The sequence below is a fragment of the Sapajus apella genome, unplaced genomic scaffold, assembly GCF_009761245.1.
Source record: "Sapajus apella isolate SASKATOON/1434 unplaced genomic scaffold, GSC_monkey_1.0 scaffold66, whole genome shotgun sequence".
Classification (NCBI taxonomy): domain Eukaryota; kingdom Metazoa; phylum Chordata; class Mammalia; order Primates; family Cebidae; genus Sapajus; species Sapajus apella.
In genome coordinates, this window is record NW_022437006.1 from 4376987 (window position 1) to 4399056 (window position 22070).

Here is a 22070-nt window from a genome sequence, read left to right on the forward strand (position 1 = left end):
GAATATTTAAGGTAATTAATGGAAATGATTCCTTGTGATTTGATATACTGTTATAAATGTCATAAATTAATTAAAGTGTCCTCCAGAGAGACATCCCTTAAAAAATCAATTTAAATTGAACTTTATAATGTCACTCACTGCCTGTAATATATTTGAGTCATTTATACTCAAACTTTAATACAATCCTCGAGTATATCAAGAATATATGTTATAATGGGTTAAATTTAACTTGAGAAATATTTGCTGAAAATAAGTATATTGAAAGAAGGGGTTAGGCATTAAGAAGGTAAATACATATGCTTTGTACTCCTCTCCTGAATCTCATAATCTGGTTGTTGATGGCGATTTTGGAGCCTCTGTTCTTTTCTTTAAACAAGAGACACGCAGCAAAGGACATGCAGCATCAAGTAATTTATTGCAAAAGAAAAAGAATATTTTGCAAGTTAAGTGAGAAATAGACAATATACCCTGACAGAGAGAATTCAGGGCAGGCTTGTTAATAAGGATGAGACAGCAAAGACTGGCACTAGGAAGACTCGCTTTCAGGGAGTCGTACATGATTTTTCATAAGCGGGGTGGAAAAAGGTATTACTAGTAAGCATATTCTGGGTGGTCCTCTGCATGCACGTGTGCAGTAGCTGTACATGCTTGTTCAGACATCGCATGTCTCATTCCTATCTGAAATCTCCACCCAGGGGCGTGTGTTTTACTATTGTAATGAGCAAAGGGTCAATCTAAGGACAGGTAAAATCAAAATGTGCATGCTCCCTACAGGGGCAATTTTCTGCTGGAGATAGCTTTGCTTGAATGAGCTGGACTACAGTGTGAAAGCTGAAACTTACTGTGTTGACGGTAAGATTGCGACAGTTGCTGCATCCCAAGGACATGGTTACTTCCTTTTAATACCTATCCTACCTCATTGTGAAAGGAATAACAACTGTGCATAAAACCAGTTGTTCTACAGGAGCACTAAGGAGGGATGCTGGCATTGTGAACATAGTCTAAGTACATAGAGGCGAGAACAATTAATTTTATTCATCGTTAGTATTGGTCAAAAGTGGAAGAGCCACCAGTAAAGCCGTATAGACAACTGGTTCCAGTTCGCTAACCTTCTCTAAAGTTATTAGAGAAGCCTAAGTGAGATGTAACGTCAGGAGTCTGGAGCCAAGAGAGCAGGTAAGTGCTGTCATGTGGAGAAAATCACTTTGCTCCATCTGAGAAGAAACGGTTGAGCACTGCTTTTTCCCCCCATGCCAGTACTTCAGTAATGATGCCCAGCTTCTCACTAAGCGCTAATTACCATTAGGGGTGGGGAGTTAAGGTCATGGGGAAACATAAGTGACAATATTTTATTTCAAAAACCTCTCTGGTGTAATTCCCCTAATCCTTCACCATGGCTGAGGAAAATGGCTCTAAAAGATGAGAGTGATTACTGTAGCTCCAGAATTCTGTGATTCCATGTCTTACTCTGAATAACAATCACAAAGCATTAGAGGTTTAGGCCCAAAATTGCAGACACAATAAAGTGAATTGCATTTTAAAACATCTAAACTTGGAGAGCAGAGTTCCAAATAAGGTAGAACTTGAGATTCAACTCTGATTTATAAAGCAGAGACTAAGAAGAGTATTTATGAAAGCAAAGTCATGTTTATATACATAAAAGTGCAATAAAATTCAAGCTGATGTTAAAATTCCTATCTGGAGCAGTGATGTTCCATTTATGCCTGATCCTTTTAGCTTTTCCACGATGAAGTCTTTGTCACCTGTTCCAGAGAGATCTATTTGTCCAGTTTTGCTTCCACAGAGCAAAGCAGAAAATAGTCTCTGCACATTTTGGCTTCATCTGTGTTTTATGTGCGGTGACACTCCTGTTCTCTTCAGTCAGGAAATCCAGTAAAGTAAAACCAATCTTCTGATGAAATGGACACCAATCAAAGAACTTGTGAGCTTCACAAAAACCTTGAAGCGAAATATACTCAGCTTTAATATTGAATACACTTATTTCAGTTTTAAATAATATGTAGTCAAAAGAAGAGCTCATCTGTAAAAGCAACAACAATAACAACAAGAAAAAGAATTGCATATAAGTAAAATTTAAAGGTTTACAGGATGAATTTACAGAAACCTATGAAGCTTAGGGGCAGAAGAGTTGAATATATGAAAAGATACATCTTTTTTGATAAAAAAGACTAAAGTTTTTTCAATGAAAATTGATGTATGTTTATGAACCCTTATTAAAAATAACAATAGTATTTTCTGGAACCAAGTAAGCTAGTGTAAAATTTGCATGAAAAAATTAATATGTGTGAGTAATCAGGAGAATTTTTTAAAAGAGTGTTAATTCTTATGGCCTAACTCCAAAAGATAATCAAATGTATACAATTTTAATAATTATAACGGTGTGATACTGGCACCAGAGGAGACAGATCAGTGCCACATGATGGTGGCTCAGGAAATAGACTCAAATAAAAATGTGCAATGTTATGATATTCCTCAACAACTGGGAGGAAAATGGGTTACTCAATTACTTGTGTTAGAATAACTAATTCTGCAGCCATTTGGGGAAAGCAAAGGAAGCTGAATATTTATCTTACTCCTTTTGCCAAAACAAATTACAGATGGATGAGATTTAAAATCTGTAATGAAATTGGTGTATATACATATTAAAAGTTTCAACTATAATTGTTATTATCAAATTATAGTGAAGCACCTTGTTGGAGGGAAATTTGGTAATATCTATCAAAACTAAAATGCACGTATTTTCGGATCAGCAATTCTATTCTAAGAATTTTTAATGTAGATATACTTGCTCATGTACAAAAAGATTATTAGACATGAATATTCACTGTGGCATGATTCGTAATTAAAAATGTGGCAACAAACTAAATGCTTACATGGTAATCGTTCATGCCGTTTGCCAAATATTTTTAGTTCTCCACCTTCTGGTGATTCTGGCAGAGTATTTAGTAGTTAGGTTGAAACGTGACTAGTTTTGGTCAGGGAGTTGTAAATGGAGGAAATAGCTGGTGAGTCATCTTACAGAATACTCTCTCAGGTATGACGCCCTGCAGTGTTTGAGACAGTAATTGCTCCATCAGTAGAGGTCCCTGAGAGACTGCAACAAGCAGAGTCCCCTCCTGACCTGTAACACATATGTAGCATGAGCAATAATGGAACTTAGTATTTTTTCAACCTATAAAATTTTGAGATTGTTATTGCTGCTTAATGTAATCTTTCCTGACATACGATACCCATCAATAGAGACTAATCAGATAAATTATACAGTTTCCAAATTATATCATCCCATGTCAATATTAAAAAACAATGAGGTGAGATTCTTAATGTGCTGCTATGGAAATATCTTCAATTTTCTATGTGTATGAATGTATTCCCCCGGTATTCATTTTTTCCTTCCTGTATGTTGACACATTATATACACTTTTGGATGAAATTAGTATATTTCCAACTCTTTATGTCCTCTCCCTCTCTTTGATCACCCAATTATAGCAAATTATATGTTTGCTTTTTTTTAAAAAAAATAGCGTTAGCTATATAAAATTTTCTAATAGTTTGTGGTTTCTGGAGTTAGGATATCTGAATTTCAATCTGACTGTACTACTTACAGACTATGCACCCTGGACAAGTACTTAATGTATTGGTTTTATTATGTATAAAATGGAGATAATAACTGATTTTTTACTTAAAGTTGTTGCAGATTTTATAAAATAATTCATGCAAAAGTATCAGTACAACCCTTGGCACATAGAACGCACTCAATAAATGTTAATGTTATTACTATTACATTTGAAAGTATCTTTTGTCCCCTGGCTATAAAAGATGAGGAAATCAGAGCATTTACACTTTCACTATCTCCTGTTTTCCCACCTACTTTTGTTCAGTAAATTAACTCCACATTGATAGGGTAGATAATATTTATATTCAGCTTTGTAACTATACTTCCTAAGTTTGTGTTTATCTTATTCCTGCAGTTATTTGAAATCAGTCTTCATCTCAAGTCCTTCTGTCACTGTTTTTCTGTTCATCTTTTGGTTGTCTAAATTTCTTTAAAAAGTTTAATTACCTGAATATTTTATTGTTTATATTTTGTTCTTATTGTTTTTGCTTTTACGTTTAGACTCTTAAAAAAAAAGTTTTGTTGTTTGTAAAATACTGTTTTTTGTTGTTGTTTTTTCCCCCCTTGAGGTATTGGTAGGCATTTCACTGTGTTCTAGTACCGAATGTCTTAATGGAGAAGTCTGAGGCCAGCTTCATTTGTTTCTTACTTTTAAGTGCTTTGATATTTTTGCCTGGCTGCCGAAAGCATTTTTCTCTTGAAATCCAGCCACTTTATTAGTGTATATGTCAATGTTAGTTAGTCCTGGGATATGATATCCTCATTCTAGCATACATTCAATTTTTTTTTCCAGGAAAGTTTTGTTGAATTGGATCTTCATATACATATAAACATACACACACACATATATATTTACATATATATGGTAAAGATATTAAGAACAAAGGTAGATGCTTTATAAATATCAATTTGATATAATTTTAAAATGAAAATAAGCCTATGGTGCATTTTGAGTTTGGAAGCAGAACTGGATATTCTTCTTATTATTTTTAATACAGAAATAGAGACAGGGTCTCATTATGTTGCCCAGGCTGGTCTCAAACTCCTTGCCTCAAGCAATCCTGTTTTGACCTCCCAAAGTGCTGAGGTTACAAGTGTGGACTACCGTGTACAGCCTAAATATCTATATTTTTCTCTTTCATTATTTTAGCTCTCTTCTTTGGGGCTGTTGGTCATATGATGCTGGATGTGCTTTGTCTTAATCTTTCAATTTTTCAAAGACTAATCCAGAGACCAATATTTATCAATATGCCATTTACTCATAGACAAGGGACAGCATTCCACACATTTATCTTATTTATCAAAATCAAAGACGAGATTTATAAGAGAAAAAGGATAAAGGGAGAAAACAAAACACAAATTATCTGGGAATGTGAGTCTGTTTTCTTTTCTTTGGCTAATCTACTTAGCTTGTGGCTAGGAAAGAGGCCAGCTAGATGTCTTTCCATTGAGCTGGCTAGCCTCACCATTTCAGTGTTTATGGATGCTCTGAAAAAAAACATTGGAGAGTAGTAAAGCATAGGTGGTAGGGTGCTGCCATTTTTCTGTTGGCATCTCCAGAGTTTCACTTGAAAAACACCCCTTAAGTAGACACTAGTAAATTGATTTTAATCCCTATTTGAGCACCAATGCAATAAATTACTGTTTCAAGATGGAACGTTAGATAAGTGAAGGAAATTCTATTGTAGGCTTGTAAATATCATGGTATTTATCCCTATATAATACATATGTGTATATATACATGTTAATTTTTAAACATTTACTTAGCTATTAAAAATCAAATGCTCATATTTAAAAATTATCAGTTTATTAGTTCACCATCACATGTTATCATGTGATACTCTGAATTCTTTTTCTGCATAGACAAATCAGAGATTATCTGTTGCAGGTCATTAGTTATCACTGACCTGGACTGAACTGGTTAGAACCTAGGGGAGTTCCAGGTAAAAGGACCAGTAACTAAGTAGAAACTTGTTAGATGTAGAGATATTAAGGACAAAGACAGGTGCTTTGTAAATATCAATTTGATACAATTTTAGCATAAAAATAAACCTATGATGCACTTTGAGCTTGGGAGTAGAAGTGGATCCATAATTTTCAGTGTCTAGTATAAAATGGAAAGGGTGTATTCCTTGTTTGACAAGTGTTAAGAATTTTACAAGAGTGACAACAGGGCATTGAAGCAAGTGCTCTCTGAGCATGAAGCCGTGTATGATTGTACAAATACACACCTGTGAAGCAGGCCTTGCCTGCCAAACAGGCATACTGGTACTATTAATCAAGCAGAAAGTTCAGAATGACATTCTGACTTTTTTGGTAGAAGATACTAAACTTTTGGCCTTGAAATTCTGAGTTTAAAATACTGGCATCAAGCAAAAAGAAATCTGGGCTTAGAACTTGAGAAAGCTTAAACTTGTGCTTTGTCTTGTGTGCTCACAGGTCTCTGTGTCATGATTTTTTTCATCTGTACTTCAGGACAGGAGTGTGTCTACATCATAAAGGTTTTGGGAGGATTAAGTAGGTGAATACATATGAAGTACTTAAAAGAATGTCTGGCACAGAGCAAGACATTCAATAACAATACCAAAATCTACTACACAGATTTTGGTATTGTTATTGTGGTCGTTGCTATTGTTATTATGACTTGAAGTTATATTAGTGTATAAATTCCCACCCATGAGTAGAAGAAAAAAAAAGAACTTTGGACAAGATGTGGAGGTGAAAGAAGAGATTGTAAAAGACGTGGGTAAAGGAATGGTTTTAAAGATTGAGAATAATTAGGGGAATACAATGTCATGGAAATTAAGGGATGAAAAGCACCAATTAAGTTGTTACTGGACTTTTTTCTTTGAATGGTTTTAATTCAGAGTGCTTAGAAAAGAAGTCTGATTATGTGAAATTAAAGGGTAGAGCGAATGTGGAGGTAGTGGGAGTAGACTTTTCTACTAATAAGTCTACTCCTCTTTTATTTAGAAATAGAAGAAAAGTGGTAGCTTGATGAAAGAGAGGGCCGATGAAGGGAATATCTCACATGAACTCTTGAGATTTTCATCTCTGAGGACAGTGCTTAGCTCAAGGCCTGACCTGTGATCATTACTATCTCAAGGTTTATTCTGTAGACAGAGATATTTCATTTCGTCCTTATAACAAACAACCCTGCATTATTAGAATTGTTTTAGAAATGAGGAAGCTGAGACACACATGAAACCATCCTTCCCATTTCACTTTGTACAACTTTGAATTTCTTTATAGTTCTTGAATAAAAATACCACCTTTTACTTACCACTTCTGAGTAGTAATTGTCTAACTGAGTAATTTTTACTTCATTCATTAATGGTTCTTAGATTTATTTAACAGTTTTCAGATTCACAGACTTTAAACCCAAATTTAATTGGTCCCCAAGCTGATGTGCTTTTACTACTCAGGGTGTTGGTAAGATGGAAATATTGACAGGAAAAAAAATGTCAAGGGGGACAATGTCTTATTAAAGTGATACATGAAGTGATGTCCAAGCTGAGCAATTAAAAGTGTGAGGTAGAAAAACACAGTGTGAGAAACTGATGCTTCTCCTCAGCCTCTATGAAAAAGATACAGAATAAAGATAATTGAGAAGTATTAGGGGACTAGAGTGAGAAAGGGATAGAAATTTGATCACTGAGAGGAGAGAAATGAGGAAGCTTGGAAGGCGGAAGAATTTGGTCAAAGATGTCTGACTTGAAGCTATTTCAGCTCTATGGATTATCTGTGGTGGAGGCCATCACATCTTTGGAGCAGAGGTATTGTGAAACTAGTTTCTGCAAAATATCATCTAGAGAAGGATGGCATTATAATTTTTGAAAGAAAAGCTATGAGTTGGGCATCACATTAAGGTAGATGTTTGGAGTATATTGCTTGTGAGTGAAAAGGCAGAGATGATCAGAATGAGAGTTAGATGCAGCTGGGTGCAGTGGCTCATGCCTGTAGTCCCAGCACTTTGGGAGGCCAAGGCAAGCGGATCATGAGGTCAGGAGTTTGAGACCAGCCTGACCAACATGGCAAAACCCTGTCTCTACTAAAAATACAAAAATTTGCCGGGCATGGTGGTGCTTGCCTGTAATCCCAGCTACTCAGGAGGCTGAGGCAGCAGAATTGCTTGAACCTGGCAGGCGGAGGTTACAGTGAGCAGAGATTATGCCACTGTACTCCAGTCTGGGTGACAGAATGGGACTCTGTCTCAAAAAAAAAAAAAAAAAAAAAAGAGTTAGATGTATGTTGCAGTTTTTTCTTCGTTGATGAGTACTATGGCTTGGACAAAGAAGTGACTTCTATTAAAATACCTTCGTAATGTCGAATCTTCTGGAGGAAATTCAGATTAAAGAGGTTGGATGATGTCATAATTAAGATCCTGGGCTTTTAAGGTGGATACATTTTTATTCAAGTCCTAGGCCCAATACTTATTAGCTCTGTGACTTGAGCTCTTATTTCTGCATCTTTAAAGTTTGGCAAACCTGTTACATGAAGCTTTTGAGGAGATAGATGAAATAAGGCATGCAAACCACTTGCAGTAAAGAGTAATTCTCAATATTTTCTATGTTGAGAGGTAGCATTGCATTTTATCGGTCAAGTATGTGGACTTTGGGGTCAAACATATTTGGTTTGGTTTTACCTCTGCAATTTATAGTTTGTGTGGACATTCGGAAATATCTCAACCATTCTAACCCTCAATAAACTCATCTTCTAATGAGAATGATATCAGTATGGATTTCATGAGATCATGAAAAAAATGCCTATAAAGTATTTATCACAATGCCTGGCACAGAACAAGTTCTCAATAATTGTTAAAATGCTAGCTCTTATTCTTCATAATGAATATAAATAATTAGTATTATAGAAAAAAATCAAGGATACTAATTTGTATTTGAATTACTTTATATTTTGTCAATTTATAACTGGTCTAATTAAGGTAAGCATTAAGATCTCATTTTTAACAGCAGGTAATCTTTTGATTTTAGTTCATTGGAAATCCTGGGATTCAGAAATGTGGACTTAAAGTAGTTTCTTCTATTGCACATTTTCCTGATGCATTAGAGATGTTATCCCTGGAAGGTGCTATGGATTCGGTGCTTCACACACTGCAGATGTATCCAGATGACCAAGGTCAGTATAGTTTGAACTCAGGATTTAGAATAGATTTTTTGTGAGCCATTAGCTGGTGAGTAGATGTCTTTAAGTATTTTTCTTCAGTTTTGAGACTTAAAACAATTCTTTTTTCTTCTTTTTAATTCTAGAAATTCAATGTCTGGGTTTAAGTCTTATAGGATGCTTGATTACAAAGAAGAACTTATGCCTAGGAACTGGACATCTGCTAGCAAAAATTCTGGTTTCCAGCTTACAACGATTTAAGGATGTTGCCGAAGTACAGACTAAAGTATGTGCGTTATCTTGAAAAGAACTTGGAAACTTGTACAAATTTCACTTTTGGAGCAGTTTGTATAATTCTCACTTTGCATGAAAGGAGTATTCTAGTTAAAGGAAAACCATTTGTCATTTTGTAGTACTTAAATTGTACAAGACAAAGAAAGTTGGATTTAATTTCTAAAGATCCAGTGTTTCATTGTTAAGTCTCTAAAATCAACATGATTATTCACCATTTATCTTTCCCGTAAAAGTTCAGAGAATGTGCTAAGAAATCCCAGCTAGCTGGATTTATTTGCTTAGATTTTAGATAAATAGAATTTATAAATATTTCAAAGTTTGTCACTCTCTGGTTTTACTGTAGGTTGCTTATTTCTAGTGATTTTGCTTGTTGATTTTTTTTCAAGCAGGGAAAAATGTTTTTAACATTTTTCATCAAGCAAAATTTAAAACATGATATGTAATAACTATCTTTATAAGGAATTCAAGATATTGGCCTGGAGTTAGTTCAGGGGAGATTAAAAAATAAATTCTGCTTTTTTTTTTTTTTTTTTTTTTAAATTGTAGCAAAACAGTTTAAAGAGTTTCTTTCTTGGTTATGGAGTTTGCAACTTTCATAAACTACACTAAGATTTTTTTTTTTTTTTTTGAGACAGGGTCTCATTCTGTTACCCAGGCTAGAGTGTAGTGATGGATCTCAGCTCATTACAACCTCAGCCTCCTGAGCTCAAGCGATTCTCATGCCTAAGCCTCCTGAGTAGTTTGGACTACAGGCATACACTCCCAGGCCTGGCTAATTTTGTATTTTTTGTAGAGATGATGTTTCACCATATATCCCAGGCTGGTCTTGAACTCCCTGACCTCAAGTGATCTGCCCTGCTCGGCCTCTCAAAGTGCTGGGATTACAGGTGTGAACCATGGTGCCCGGCCAACTCAGAAAATATTTTTATAACTGGCAGCATTGGCCAGGAATAAAAATATCTGGTCTCTAATCTTTGCACAGTCATTATCAATAAATGAGAGAATGTGTGTAAATTTTTTAAAAAAATTATAAAGTTATGAACATACAAAATTCTTAGATTATTAACAACAATGTGTTTGATAACTGTTTTTCATAATGTGCTTCAGGCTACGCTGATTAAACCAAGATAGAATTGATTAAAAGTAATCCTAGGGAAAGGAGAGGATTTTGTGCTGGTATGGAACTTCCAGTTACTCTGAATTAATTCATCTAGGCATAAATTTTAAAATCTCTATGAACTAAATCTGGCCTGCCAACATGTTTTATTTAACCAGTTCAGTGTTTTGTTTTTTTGAGACAGGATCTCGCGCTGTTGCCTAGGCTGGAGTGCAGTGGTGCAATCTTGGCTCATGGCAACCTCTGCCTTCTGGGTTCAAGCAATTCTCCTACCTCAGGTGTGCACCACCATGCCTGGCTAATGTTTGTATTTTTTAGCAGAGACGGGGTTTTGTCATGTTGGCTAGGATGGTCTCGAACTCCTGATCTCAAGTGATTCGCTAAACTCAGCCCCCCAAAGTGTTGGGATTATAGGCATGAGCCATGGCACCCAGCCTTCAGTTCAGTGTTAAAAGTTTTTAATTTGAATGATGTGCTCTCTGCATATTTCCGTGACCTGCTTTGCTGCAGCGTTCATTCGTTTTCAGAGACCTCTGCTCCGGAGGCAGGTGGACCACCTGGCCCCTCAGACACACATAAAATCGAGACTTTTTTGCTTATCAAATGTTAGTATTTGTAGAAACTCAGCATCTGAAGAGCTCGAAGTAATAATTTTAATGTTTAGATGATTTAACTTAATTTATTTATTTTTTTTGAAATGGGGTCTCACTCTGTCACCCAGGCTAGAGTGCAGTGGAGCAAACACGGTTCACTGCAACCTCTGTCTACTGGGCCCACTCTCCTGGGTGGGTGCAAGTGATCCACCTCAGTCTCCCAAGTAGCTGGAACTACAGGTGCACAAATGGCTAATTTTTAAAGTTATTTTTTATAGAAACAAGATTTTGCCATATTGAGCATTCTGGTCTCGAATTCCTGAGCTCAAGCAATCTCAGAGTGCTGGGATTACAGATATGAGCCATGGAACCTGGCCAATTTTATTAGTATGTGTTAGAGGTAATAAAATATTAAGAAGTTGAGATGATCTTTGGTGGGTGTACCCAAGCTAAATAATACTAAGGTAAAAAACCCAATCTTTCTTTAAAACATGTAGGTGAAGAGGACAGATTCTGGGGATGTGCTTAAGGTGGTTCTAAAAAGTAATGATATTCTTTATAAATAACTTACTATTAGAATGTAATCCTCAGAGTGCCCTCAGCACTTCTCACATACACTCAACATAAATGAAATGTAGGAGTTCACACTAGTCTCTTTGAGGTAAACATTTCAGAAGACAGCGCAAAAAGTTGGGGGATGTGCTAGACTCTCTGGAGAACTTAATCTGCAATATTATAATAATTTTTTTTACTCTGTTGATGTATTTGGATGTGTAGCTCTGCTGATCCAACCGTTTTAATCCTGTTTAATATCTGGATTTCATCCTATAGCTATAGCTTTAGACAAGCACCTTTGAAAACCAAATTGTAGGGATTAGTTCTTTTTCCTGCTTTGCTACAGCATGGTTTATTAACTAGCATTTTATTCTTTGTGTCTGCTGTATTTCTTAGGCACGAGAGAAGAGGGAGTATTTATTTATAGGATAAATACTTCAAAGCACAAACCCAGTATAGCTATAGTTAAATGAACATTCTAGGTATTGTTTCATATACAAACTCTCTCTGCTTTATTCTATTTATTCTTTTTGCCTGTAATTGCTTATTTTATTATTTTTTCTTATGCTTTCAGGGATTTCAGACAATCTTAACAATCCTCGAATTGTCAGCATCTTTTTCCAAGCTGCTGCTGAATCATTCATTTGACTTAGTAATATTCCATCAGATGTCTTCGAATGTGGAACAAAAGGATCAACAGGTACAATGTTTTTCACTTGCATCCTAAATGTTACGTATTTAGCTGACTCTAATTCTCATTTCCACTTTTTTTTAGTTTCTAAACCTCTGTTGCAAGTGTTTTGCAAAAGTAGCTATGGATGATGACTTAAAAAATGTGATGCTAGAGAGAGCCTGTGATCAGAATAACAGCATCATGGTTGAATGTTTGCTTCTATTGGGAGCAGATGCCAATCAAGCAAAGGAGGCAACTTCTTTAATTTGTCAGGTAAATATTCAAGGCCTCACTTGTATCTTTGCTTATTATTCTTAAAGGATGTAAGTAAGAGCCCTGCCACTGTGTGTCTCTTACATCATATTATTCTTCACTACAGAAATTTACCGGTTTATTGCGATTGCTTGTGTCTGGTAGCAGGGATTTAGATTTATAGAATTCCAGAAATAATAGCGTCCTTGAGGTGTTATCCAGTCCAATCTTTCATTTTATCTGTTTACTTATCTTGTTAAGCTGATAAATAACTTTGCAAATGTGTTCCTTACTTGGCATTCCTACAACTTGCTCTCCAGATACACTCAACATAACACATAGTTCCAATGTTTTGATGATTTTTTAGCCATTTTTTGGGGATGTTTTTAGTATTCTAGAAAGTTCTCCCCTGAGGGCTACTGCACACAGCTATGCAGGCTGTGGACAGCAAACTTTTGTGGGTGCCATTCACACGGACGTGAGTTGCTATTGGCCAAAGTTGTGTAACACTGTGGTCTTTCTTTCCTTCTCCCTTCCCTCATGATCCATGCAAACACATATCTATATGATTGTTTTGCTCTTCCTTCAAAATATAATTCAAATAATTTTTCTTTAATAAAGTCCTCCCCATACCTCCAAACCTCCAAACAAAATTAAGATTTACTTCTTCTCTCAGTCCATGAAAATATATACATATCTCTTGTATGTTTGATGAGTTGTATGAAAATAACAATGTATAGTGTTCATCTTTGTATCATTCAGAATATGTAAGTCATTGCTTTATATACAGTATGTATTCAACAAATACTTACTAAATTCATTGCTTATATTTCAGATTTGTATTATTTGTTTAAGTGTTAGAGTTTATACTAGCATTCAGGTAGCACTATGTCTATTTTCTAGAAATTTAATATTTCTAACAAAGCAATTATGTAGTGACTTAGGACACATTATTAAATAATCAGTAAAGTTCTATATTTGCCAATAACTTACTTTTTAAGACTTACTGTATTTAATTTCCTCCTTGCCTATGGATTGAAATCAATTTGTTGACTGTTAAGATTAATTAGTAATTAGTAATCAACATAAAAAGGAACAGAATTTGTAACCCATTTTCATGCACCATTTATGCATTAAAATCACGTAAATATTCTAATTATTTGAATTTAGTCAAATTTCCTTTAGCAAGTAACATTAAAAATAGTAGCTTCTCTTTATTAAAGATAATTAAATTTTTCCATTAATAATTTAGTACATTTTTACTGTGCATCTTTTGCGGTCAGATTATTGCATTAATGTTAATTGAAAATACCAAAGAAGTAAAAGAAACTTCTTTTTCCAAGTCCACATTAAGGAAAGAACTTATCTAAAAGCAGCTGAGTACAACTGTATTACATTCCCCACAGGAAATCATTAACTCTTCTTTCAATTCATCCAAATCTTTCTATATAACAAGGTTTTCATTTTATTCCTCTTCCCATATTCTTTTGAACTGTATGTGCTTATTTTTATCTTTTCTTCTTAAAACAAAATCTTAAATCCAAGGATTATGTATTAAATTTAGAAAAATTATCCCAGTCGTCAGAGGTTATTTATATCTAGCAAATAATAAATGCTGATTAAATCTTGTGGATGAATTTATTGTATGTACTTTATTTGTGCCAGAGCAAAATAAGATAATCAAGACTATTCACTTACCAAGAGGTTGCATATTGAAGAACTATATAGACCAAGGGTGGAGTTGTGTTAGGCTTTCTGCAGAGAGTTTAATAATGGAATATACATGATTGGTAGAAAAGAATATGGAGGGTTAATACTGGGTATGCAAATGCATGGTTAGAAATCTCAAGGTAAAACTCGTCAAATCATGGAAAAAATATAGTGACGTATATAAAGATAATATGAGGCTGGGCATAATGGCTCACATCTGTAATCCCAACACTTTGGTATGTTGAAGTAGGCAGATCACTTGAGCCAGGAGTTTGAGACCAACTTGGGAAACATAGTGAGACTCCATTTCTACAACACAAACCAACAAAGAAAAAACCATGTGTGATGAGACACACATGTAGTCCTAGCATCATGCAGAGTGGCTCATGCATATAATCCCAGTGCTTTGGGAGGTCGAGGCAGAGGATCAGTTGAGCTCAGGAGTTCAAGACCAGCCTGGGCAGCATAGTAAGACCCCCATGTCTACAAAAAATCAAAAAATTACCTGGGCATGGTGGTATCTGCCTATAGTCCCAGCTACTTGAGAGGCTGAGGTGGGAGGATGACTTGAGCCCAGGAAGTTGAGGCTGCAGCGAGCTGAGATTGCACCACTGCACTCCAGCCTGGGCAGCAGAGCCAGACCTGTCAGACACGATACGATACGATACGATACAAACTAAGAAAGCTAAGGTAGTAGGATAACTTGTGCCTAGGAGGTCAAGGCTGCAGTGAGCTATGATTGCACCACTGTACTGCAGCCTTGGTGACAGAGTAAGACACTGTCTCAAAACAAACAAACAACAAAACCAAATACCTCTTTCATGCTCATTACCACCTGGGCACTACTCCAAATACTTTACACAAGTTAATCCTTCCGACAACCTATGAATAGGTCGAATAGGTTCTAATGTTATTTCCGTTGTACAGGTGAGAAGTTGAGGCACCGAGGGATTAAGTAACTGGTCTAAGAACAAGCTCCTGGTAAACAGTGCAAAACCCACCTCCACAGTGCCTGCTGTAATCTCTTGGCTACACAGCTGGTTCATGGTAGTGGTGGTAGTGGTGTTCATTTACTCTAAAATAACAGTTTGAATAATTTGGTTTTGATTGTGTGCTGCATTTATTATAAATTAGATGATGCGGGAAAGATTACAGGGATAAGAAATTATGCCTTTGATAATCTTTAGTTATATTGTGAATTTTCTTCATTATTATTTAAAAGTAAAAATAAATATATGTGAGCAATAGTATTTTCCTGTTGTGAAGTTGAAATTACTTTCATAAACGTGTGAATATTCTAAAGGCAATAACTGTGGGATTTGAAGATATTAACTCTTTTTTTTTTTTTTTTTTTTTTTGAGACGGAGTTTCACTCATGTTACCCAGGCTGGAGTGCAATGGCGCGATCTCGGCTCACCGCAACCTCCGCCTCCTGGGTTCAGGCAATTCTCCTGCCTCAGCCTCCTGAGTAGCTGGGATTACAGGCATGCGCCACCATGCCCAGATAACGTTTTGTATTTTTAGTAGAGATGGGGTTTCACCATGTTGACCAGGATGGTCTCGATCTCTTGACCTCGTGATCCACCGGCCTCGGCCTCCCAAAGTGCTGGGATTACAGGCTTGAGCCACCGTGCCCGGCGAAATTAACTCTTATTTTTGCTGGCATTTACTTCTTTTCTCAGATTCACTTTCTCATGTATCTCACTCCCCATGGAACCATATGCCTTTAGTCAGCTTGGATACTTTGGATCCTCAAAGGAAAATTCCTTCCACAATAATGTGCGGAGCATAGTGCCAGATAATTAATAGAGAATTATAAAAGGGGTTTCTTGTTTCAAGATAGTTTACAGGACGGTATGGGTCAGGGGCATTGATGAGAACATAAAACACAAGTCACTTTAGTACAAAGTAAGGAGTGAGTGGCATATCTTAGAGAAAAAACGTTACTGGGCTAAAGGAGAAGGCATTTGTGACTTTTTCCCTCCCTCCCTCCCTCCCTCCCTCCCTTCCTTCCTTCCTTCCTTTCCCCCCTTCTCCTTCTATCTCCCTTTCTTTTAATTTTGCTATGAGCTTTTAAAGATAATTTTTATGATTTGCTATTTATATCAAATACATTTGTTAGGTATGCTAGGCTTCAGGAATACAGTTTGGATTGCAGTAATATACAGGCCTTTGCATTCTAGTAAGAAAGCATGTGGGTATGTATGTTTGTGTGCTTAGTGCTATATTAAAAGAAATGGATGGGGGCCTGGAGGAGAAATGGTGTGTATGGCCTGAGAGGTTGGTAGCAAGGACTTCTCTGCAAAAAACTTTGAAGATAATTTTTCAAGAATGAACACCTTTTTGCTGGTGAAGAGTAGAGGAAGACATTTAGGATAATAGAAATAGCATAAAAGGTAATGAGTTTGAAAAATTACATGCAGTGTTTGGAAGAATGCTCTGAAGCAGCAGCATATTAGAAGGTTTTTAAAGAGGACGGTGACTTAATCATAGCTCTGTAGTGACTTTGAGGATGGGTTGAAGCTGGGTGAACTTGGAGACTGGTGGGCATTTAGTTGGTGCCTTCCAACCACACACGTGAATGTCCCCTCAAATCCCTTGGAAACACTTTAATTCTGGAAAATTCAAAAACTGTACCAATATCTTTTTCCTCTGAGTTGGTACTTGGGATCTTTGGGTCTTCTTTTCATTTTCTAGTGTTTAATTTGGGGTAATGAAAGAAGCACAGGTCCTAAAGCCAGCAGATTTGGCTTCACATCCAAGTCTCTGTTGCTTGCCAGCTATAAGTGACAAATTATGTGTTTTCTAAGTACTCATCTATAAAATGGGAGTAATAATTGCTATGCCATAGGATTTTTTTTAAAGATTAAAGATCACGTGTGTACAGGATTTAACACAGTAACTGATGGATATTATTTCTTTTACCTATTATCTTGGTCTTCTAGTTGATAGCTCCTTTCTAGCGTCTAGGGCCAGTGTGCATTGCCACAGGTTGCTAGGGCTTCTCCTGGATTACTGAGTTGTTCTAGTTTTTGTAGCACTTAGCAGGCTAATCCACCCTGAACACATGTTCTGAAAACATAACATTCAGAGGAAGGTCGAAGACCAAGAGACAAGGTATATCTTTGAGGAAATTCAGATGCTTGTCCTGAGGAGCTCAGGAAAACCAGACAGGAGTAATGATTGTCCTTTGCGTGTGGCATTAATACATTTTACAGTAGTTATATCCCCGTTTAGTTATTCTATGTCACAAATGAAGGCAGGATAGTAGTATTTACTGTGTTAAGGTACTGGTCTCCCAGATATCTTACAGTGAGAAGACAGAAGCTCAGAAAGTGTGGATAATTGGTAGAGTCTGGATGTAAACAGAGATCTTGATGCCAGGCCTATGGAACTTTGTCTCCATATAATATTGTTTGTTTCCTGAAAACTGACTCTCATGTGGCAGATTATTCATGCTATTCTCCCATGTATGGCATTAATCTCATTTCATTTCCCAATCCATTCAAGGGTCAGTTTTGCCGTGTTTTATTTGGTTTCATTCTAAATTGGAGATGTATAAAAAAATCACACCAAGTTTGATTTGCCAGTCTCCTAAAAGGAAGAAATGTAGGTTTTTAATATACTTTTTTTTTTTCTTTAAAAGGTATGTGAGAAAGGGAGCAGTCCCAAATTGGTGGAGCTCTTATTGAATAGTGGATCTCGTGAACAAGATGTACGGAAAGCGCTGACGATAAGCATTGGGAAAGGCGACAGCCGGATCATCAGCTTACTCTTACGGAGGCTGGCCCTGGATGTGGCCAACAATAGCATTTGCCTTGGAGGATTTTGTATAGGGAAAGTTGAACCTTCTTGGCTTGGTCCTTTATTTCCAGATAAGGCTTCTAATGTAAGGAAACAAACAAGTAAGTATCAACGGAATATTTTTTACAGTTCTTATTTTTACTAGTATTTTTTTTAAAGTCACTTGTCTTTTGGTGGTTATTCATGCCAGTCTGAGAGCCCTTAAGCAAAAATTTTGCAAAGGTTTGGATTTTTTTTTCAGCTATGAAATACTTCAAAATGACACATTTAAGTTCTTTTTGAGATAGCAAATAGGTATTTAATAAAAATAATGCAGGTAGGGCATAGTGGCTCACACCTGTAATCCCAGCACTTTGGGCGGCCGAGGCAGGTGGACCACCTGAGGTCAGGAGTTTGAGACCAGCCTGGCCAACATGGTGAAACCAAGTTTCTACAAAAAATACAAACATTAGCTGGGCTGGTAGTGGGCACCTGTAATCCCAGCTACTTGAGAGGCTGAGGCAGGGGAATCGCTTGAACCCAGGAGGTGGAGGTTGCAGTGAGCCAAGATCGTGCCACTGCACTACAGCCTGAGTGACAAAAGTAAAACTCTGTCTCAAAAATAAATAAATAAATAAATAAAATAATAATAATAAATAGAGCAGAATAGTGGAAGGTTTTTGCGGGGCTACTTTTTAATATATTGTATTTTTGTTATTAAAGTAAGACATTCCTGTTTTAAAAATAAGTAAATATAAAATTATAAAAAAGAAAATAAAAATACCTTATTTTAATACCTTATAAGTAATTAATATGGATAGTTTCCCAAACTTTTTGTATGCTTACATATACATATGCATTCAAATGTATGTAAAAGCATATACACATATTTACTTGGCATTTTTAACTGAGAATATACTTATATTTCTATTAATAATGCATTTTCTTTATACTTTCAAGCTGTTGTGTATTTTCTACATATTATGTGTATTCATGGTAAGCTACCATCCTCTGACACCATTTCTGTCTTTTGAGCTCTCATTTATTAACACTAAATGTGTTTTTAACATGTAAGCTCCCAGCTTTCCCTGTGTTAACTCAGTCCCATGCCTATCTCCTTCCCCATGGTCATCATACTCCATGACTCATCATCTTAAGGACCATCTTGCAAATATCATGTTTGTTTCTCTCATTTTTATGATGTAGTCACGAGCAAAACTCCAGTTTTGGTCAGTCTGCTACTCTACTTTTCCCCCCACTTTCACCCAGATAGTTGAGGGTTGTTAGAGAAAAGTACCTATCCATGCAATTTGGTGCCTTTATACATCAGGGTTTCCAACTTCTCAGTGGGCTCCAAAAGTTCCAATCAGGCTGAATTTTCCTTAGTTTCTCAGGTACTTCATGTACTCTTACTTCCAGGCTTTTTCCAGTGTTACTCTCCCTATTTAACTGTAAATTCTCTCTTCACCTGGCTGTCTCTTCATTCTTCCTGTCTCAGCCCCATCATCTGTCTGAAAGGTTCTATTACATGACCCTATAGCACTTTATTTCTCACTTGTATTACCACTCATCACATTATATAATTTATTTTTTTCATTTTTATAATCTACTTTTTGGTAGATATTAGTACTATGAAGTCAATGTTGATTTTGTTCATGGATGTAACCTTACCATATATACTAGCACTTTGCACATAGCAGATGATCATTTAGAATTAAATATCCAATATTGGCAAAAAATAAAAATTGTGTAATACATTATGTTGATATTGATAAACATGTGGAAACATGCTTCATACACTGATATGAATTTAAATTGTCCTCTTCTGAGGGCAATTTGGCAATATCCACTAATATTTTTAATATAAATACATACTCTTTGAACCAGCAATATACTGTTAGGAATCTATGATAAAGACATTCTCAATGTACACGAGGAATTATATACAAAAATGCACATTAAAACATTGTTTATAATAGCAAAAGAGTATGAAAAAACTTAAGTATTCCCCAAGAGGAACTATTCAAATAAATCATGCCACATTCATGTTGTGGAATGCTTTGTGGGGGAAACGTAGCAAATTTAATGTCCTGATAAAGATTACGTTACTCCATGGCAAAAAAAAAAAAAAAAAAAAAGGGCACAGAACAGTGTTTTTAGTATGCTGATGTTGATGAAAATGCAATTGGAATATGACAGCCATAAAAGTTTGAATATGAAATAAAACTCTCTCAAAATGAGTTCTCTGATTGTCTCTGGGTCTTTGGAATAGATTGGTTAGATCCCATGTCTCATTACTTAAACTAGTCTCATGCCAAAAACCTGCTTACTTTAATCTTCACCATCTGATGGAGAGGAATTGTGGGCTCGTGGAGAGGGATGGAGGGAGATATATCATTCACTGTATTCTCTTTGTTCTGTATGAAGTTTTTACCATTGACATGTCTTACCCAATTTAAAAAACATAGTAATGTCATTTGATTAATTGGAGGGTATAATTGTGATTTCACTGGCAGCTGGTCTGAGTAAAGAACATTTTGGATCATTGCTTTAAAACATTTTTCAGGTACTATTTGACTGAGTGACATACATGTGTGTGAGCTCTCACAGTAATATTTGAAGAAATTTTCTTGGCTATATGTAGAACAATGAGGACTCTGCCAACTTATTTCTTCATAGCAGAGCTATTATAAAATGTAATGAAGTTGTGAGAAGAATGTTGACTTTGAAATGCCTTCAAATTTCCCAGTAGAATGAATCACTCAGCAAACTTTATAAAAATAACAACATCCTTTATTTAGCATTGTTTGTGTTCTAAGCATTGTGCTAAACATTTTATATGCATCATTTCATTTACTTTTTTCCATCAGCATATGCTGTATTTATTATCATCTTCATTCTCCAGGTGAGGACACTGACAGTCAGGGAGCTTATGTGACTCACAAATGGCATTTCTATGACTTGAACACAGGCCTGTCTGGCTTCAAAGCCTAGGCCTTTTCCTGGATAAAATTGGTTCCATAGAGATTCAATTTTGTAATCTACACCAAAGCACTGTATATTGTTATGTTTTTTTTAACAAAATATGATTTGCCACCTGCTCATTATTCAGAATCACTATTGTAAGGTGACTTTGGAAGGAAAAATAGAAATATTCTCTAGAAGCATAGGAATACATAAGAACTTTGGTCCTATGTATGCTTATTTTTGCATAATTATTGATTTCTAAGTTGCTGGTGTATATCTTTATTTTCAGATATAGCATCTACACTAGCAAGAATGGTGATCAGATATCAGATGAAAAGTGCTGTGGAAGAAGGAACAGCCTCAGGCAGCAATGGAAATTTTTCTGAAGATGTGCTGCATAAATTTGATGAATGGACCCTTATTCCTGACTGTTCTATGGACAGTGTGTTTGCTCAAAGTGATGATCTGGATAGCGAAGGTATTTATTATAAAAAATAAATTCTTTTATGTTTTATATTTATACACTGACACTGAACAATAGGACCTGAAAAGAAAAACCGGATTTCAATCATTTGGAAAAACTTGAGTAGAAATGTGTTTATCATCACAAACAGTTATGCTTACTATACTTTGGTTAAAGCGGTGGGTCAAGGAAGTTTGTCTTGTGTCTCTCTGCTTCTAAATGTGATGCTGACTAATTGGTTAATGGTTAATATTGCAGGGAATAAACTCTGACTAGACTGAATGAGATTCCACACTATGTCATTGACTAGCTCCTGTGGCTTGTGTAAGCCCTTTAACTTTGTTAAAGGTCGTGATGTCAACTTTGGAAGGTTATACATAATAATTAGAAAAAAAAATGTATGTAAAATGTCTGCAGCAATGCTTAGCAAACAGGAAATGCTTAATAAAAATGTTTTATCTTTATTACAGCTTAACACAAGATTAATATTTTATTTTTATTGCATTCTAGGTTTTGGGGTACATGTGAAGAATATGTAAGATTGTTGCATTGGATTGACTTGGCTATGTGGGCTCTCTTTTGGTTCCATATGAATTTTAAGGTGGTTTTTTCCAGTTCTGTGAAGAAGGTCATTGGTAGCTTGATGGGGATAGCGTTGAATCTGTAAATCACTTTGGGCGGTATGGCCATTTTCATGTTATTGATTCTTCCTAACCATGAACATGGAATGTTTCTCCATCTGTTTGTGTCCTCTCTTATTTCGTTGAGCAGTGGCTTGTAGTTCTCCTTGAAGAGGTCCTTTACGTTCCTTGTTAGTTGTATTCCTAGGTATTTTATTCTCTTTGTTATAATTGTGAATGGCGGTTCATTCTTGATTTGGCTCTCTTTAAGCCTGTTATTGGGGTATA

General features: G+C 35.8%; 1 protein-coding gene across 7 annotated transcripts in view; it reads left to right on the forward strand.

The window, feature by feature from the left end:
• Positions 1–22070, forward strand: part of LRRK2 (leucine rich repeat kinase 2) — a 152124-nt gene that overhangs the window by 41283 nt on the left and 88771 nt on the right. For all 7 annotated transcript variants that reach the window (XM_032248335.1, XM_032248338.1, XM_032248336.1 and 4 more), the window contains 6 exons: positions 8626–8770; positions 8902–9041; positions 11889–12014; positions 12090–12260; positions 17596–17854; positions 20989–21177. In XM_032248335.1, coding sequence (XP_032104226.1) covers positions 8626–8770; positions 8902–9041; positions 11889–12014; positions 12090–12260; positions 17596–17854; positions 20989–21177 — 1030 coding nt within the window. The remainder of the gene's footprint in view (positions 1–8625; positions 8771–8901; positions 9042–11888; positions 12015–12089; positions 12261–17595; positions 17855–20988; positions 21178–22070) is intronic.